Here is a 2,860-nt window from a genome sequence, read left to right as displayed (position 1 = left end):
TGTGTGTGTGTGTGTGTGTGTGTGTGTGTGTGTGTGTGTGTGTGTGTGTGTGTGTGTTATGTATGTGTATCTAAGTGAGTGAGTGTGTGTGTGTGTGTGTGTGTTATGTATGTGTATCTAAGTGAGTGAGTGTGTGTGTGTGTGTGTGTGTGTGTGTGTGTATGTGTGTGTGTGTGTGTGTGTGTGTGTGTGTTATGTATGTATCTGAGTGACTGTGTTCGTGTGTATGTGTGTGTGTGTGTGTGTGTGTGTGTGTGTGTGTGTGTGTGTGTGTGTGTGTGTGTGTGTGTGTGTGTGTGTATGTGTTATGCATGTATCTGAGTGACTGTGTTCGTGTGTGTGTGTGTGTGCATGTCTCTGCTGATAGAAGTGACATGCTCTGTAAATTACATATTTTGATGTGTAAGTTAATGAATTAATCTAAATCACATGTGAAGAAGAAGAGGCAACGACAAATTCATACAATTCTGTCTATCTATCTATCTATCTATCTATACAAATATATATATATATATATCATTCATACTTTTTTCTCTATCTCTCCCTCCCTCCCTCTCTCTCTCTCGCTCTCTCTCGCTCTCTCTTTCTCTCTCTCTCTCTCTCTCTCTCTCTCCCTCTCCCTCTCCCTCTCCCTCTCCCTCTCCCTCTCTCTCTCTCTCTCTCTCTCTCTCTCTCTCTCTCTCTTTCTCTCTCTCTCTCTCTCTCTCTCTCTCTCTCTCTCTCTCTCTCTCTCTCTCTCTCTCTCTCTCTCTCTCTCTCTCTCTCTCTCTCTTTCAAACATATGCCATTGTAATAAAATGATCACATTAACTTTAAGCACTAAGATATGCTTCTGCAGAATTATCTTTTTCAAGACGTACAGCACCTGCATTGCAATGGCATATGACATATTACAAGAAAATAACTATATAGCAGTTGCTCAGAAAACCTAAGTTCTCCACATTCCGACACAGAGTAGTAGACTAACAACTTCCCAAAGGCATAATGCCAGTCCTCACTCAAACAAAAGAACATCAAGATATTTATTCAATTTTCGTAAATTCTGTCTATCTCTCTTGTTCTCCCTTTTCCCCCTATTTTGACCAACATCTCTTCTCGTCCTTCTGCCTTTTTCCCAATCCATTCATTCTGTTCAACTATATTTTCTCCCCTTTATTTTGCTTTATTTCCTTCTTTCTTTCCGTCTTGAGTTCCCAGCGTGTCTCAACATGTCTAAACGTGTTGCGATAAACTGCACTTGACAGGCTGGTGGTGACTCATAAACGTGACAGTCATTGAGGCTAATCCTTTGATATCTGACAGGTTGATGATAATCAGTGACAGGTTAGCATGTCAGTTATCTGATAACTTACACGGTGGTGGTAATAATTACTTGATAATTAACAGGTCAGTGATGATAATTATTTGAAAAACAACAGTGGTCTTCTGGCATGTTGTATTGAGCTAATCAACATCAGCTTTTCAATTGCATTTTCTCTCTCTCTCTCTCTCTCTCTCTCTCTCTCTCTCTCTCTCTCTCTCTCTCTCTCTCTCTCTCTCTCTCTCTCTCTCTCTCTCTCTCTCTCTGTAAAGTGTTGTTATTTGTGTTTGTGTCTTGTGTTTATGTGTTTTAATTTCTCTCTCTCTCTCTCACAACCCACCCAGCCCACACCTACCCCACCTTAACCCACCCAACCCTAAATCCGTCCCCCCTCCTCCCCCCGCTCTCCTCTGCTTACTTACCATTATGGTATTCTTGAAGTGTGCGTCCGACTCCTTATTGGAGAGGATCCCGCCAATGTTGAAGTGCGTGGGTCCTGCGCCGTCGTGGGCTGTGGCGCTGACAACAAAGGCCAGCGTGGCGGCCATTGCCACCGCTGCCCCCACCGCCCGCCCCATCACCTCATTCCTCCTGCAGGGGAGGGAGAAGGGCGGTTAGTATCTCTGCTGCTCGGGAGGGAATGCGGGAAGGGAGGGAAGGCTCTGCGGGACAACGAGCAGAGAAATGTTATCGTGTCTTTTGCCGCAAGAAGTTCAGTTAGAAACATAACCATCGTTACTTTTACGTGTGGTCAAAGGGGAACTGAACGCTGCTCTCGGCTAACGCCTGATACCTTGCCGCGCTGTTCCACACCACCCTTCTCCTATTAGTTTGTGCGAAGGGAAACGATGCTTATCTTTCTGACTGTACATGTTAGCGTTTCTTCTGCGGGAGAACGAGAAGAATCACAAAACGTTAATATTTCTGTTGCCCCGAAATAAACGTGAAATATGTGGTGAAACACTATACAAAATGAACAGAATGTACTTCACATTCATATTTCCGTTGCCTTAGTGATAATATCAATCTTTATCCTGCAGCATATCAGTAAACACTAACATCTCTGCTGCCCAAGAACTAGAAATAACATTAACATAACCAAAGAAGTATTAAACACTTAGACCTGTCACACTGAGCTGTACATATTCGCCCACAAAAGAATTAAGAAGAAAAATGATTCCAAGAAACGCTTATGCACCGTTAGAAAAAAAAAAAAAAAAAAAAAAAAAACTGCATATCCTTAGTGTACCGCATGCAAATATTTAAACACCTTAAGAATATAAAAAATAGATAAAGTAAAAAACACAGGATACCGCGGTGAGAATAACCGAGAGCGCCGCGAATCTGTATGTCCCCGCGCGCTCCACAGTGAAAATAACTTCGTTTCCGGAGGCCGCTGCGCCCACAGCCACTCGCAAATGCATGGCGGCGGCTAAGCGAGCGACCCCCTCCCTTCGTCCGTATGTGCGGGAGACGAAGGAAAGCCATTTATTAAGACGAAGCCAGAGACGAAGGTAAATAATGATGCTGGCGAAGGGATACGAACGCTCTCGGAGACAC

General features: G+C 43.7%; 1 protein-coding gene across 3 annotated transcripts in view; it reads right to left on the bottom strand.

Moving 5' to 3' along the window:
• LOC125041537 (glutamate [NMDA] receptor subunit 1-like) overlaps window positions 1-1,890 on the bottom strand; it is a 23,011-nt gene extending 21,121 nt beyond the window's left edge. For all 3 annotated transcript variants that reach the window (XM_047636558.1, XM_047636560.1, XM_047636559.1), the window contains exon 1: window positions 1,723-1,890. In XM_047636558.1, the coding sequence (XP_047492514.1) occupies window positions 1,723-1,878 (156 nt within the window). In that variant the 5' untranslated portion in view covers window positions 1,879-1,890. The remainder of the gene's footprint in view (window positions 1-1,722) is intronic.
• Window positions 1,891-2,860: the final 970 nt, after the last annotated feature.

The sequence above is a fragment of the Penaeus chinensis genome, chromosome 30, assembly GCF_019202785.1.
Source record: "Penaeus chinensis breed Huanghai No. 1 chromosome 30, ASM1920278v2, whole genome shotgun sequence".
In the NCBI taxonomy this organism is placed as follows: domain Eukaryota; kingdom Metazoa; phylum Arthropoda; class Malacostraca; order Decapoda; family Penaeidae; genus Penaeus; species Penaeus chinensis.
Note: the sequence above shows the minus strand (reverse complement) of the source record. Positions and strands in the feature narration are given on the sequence as shown.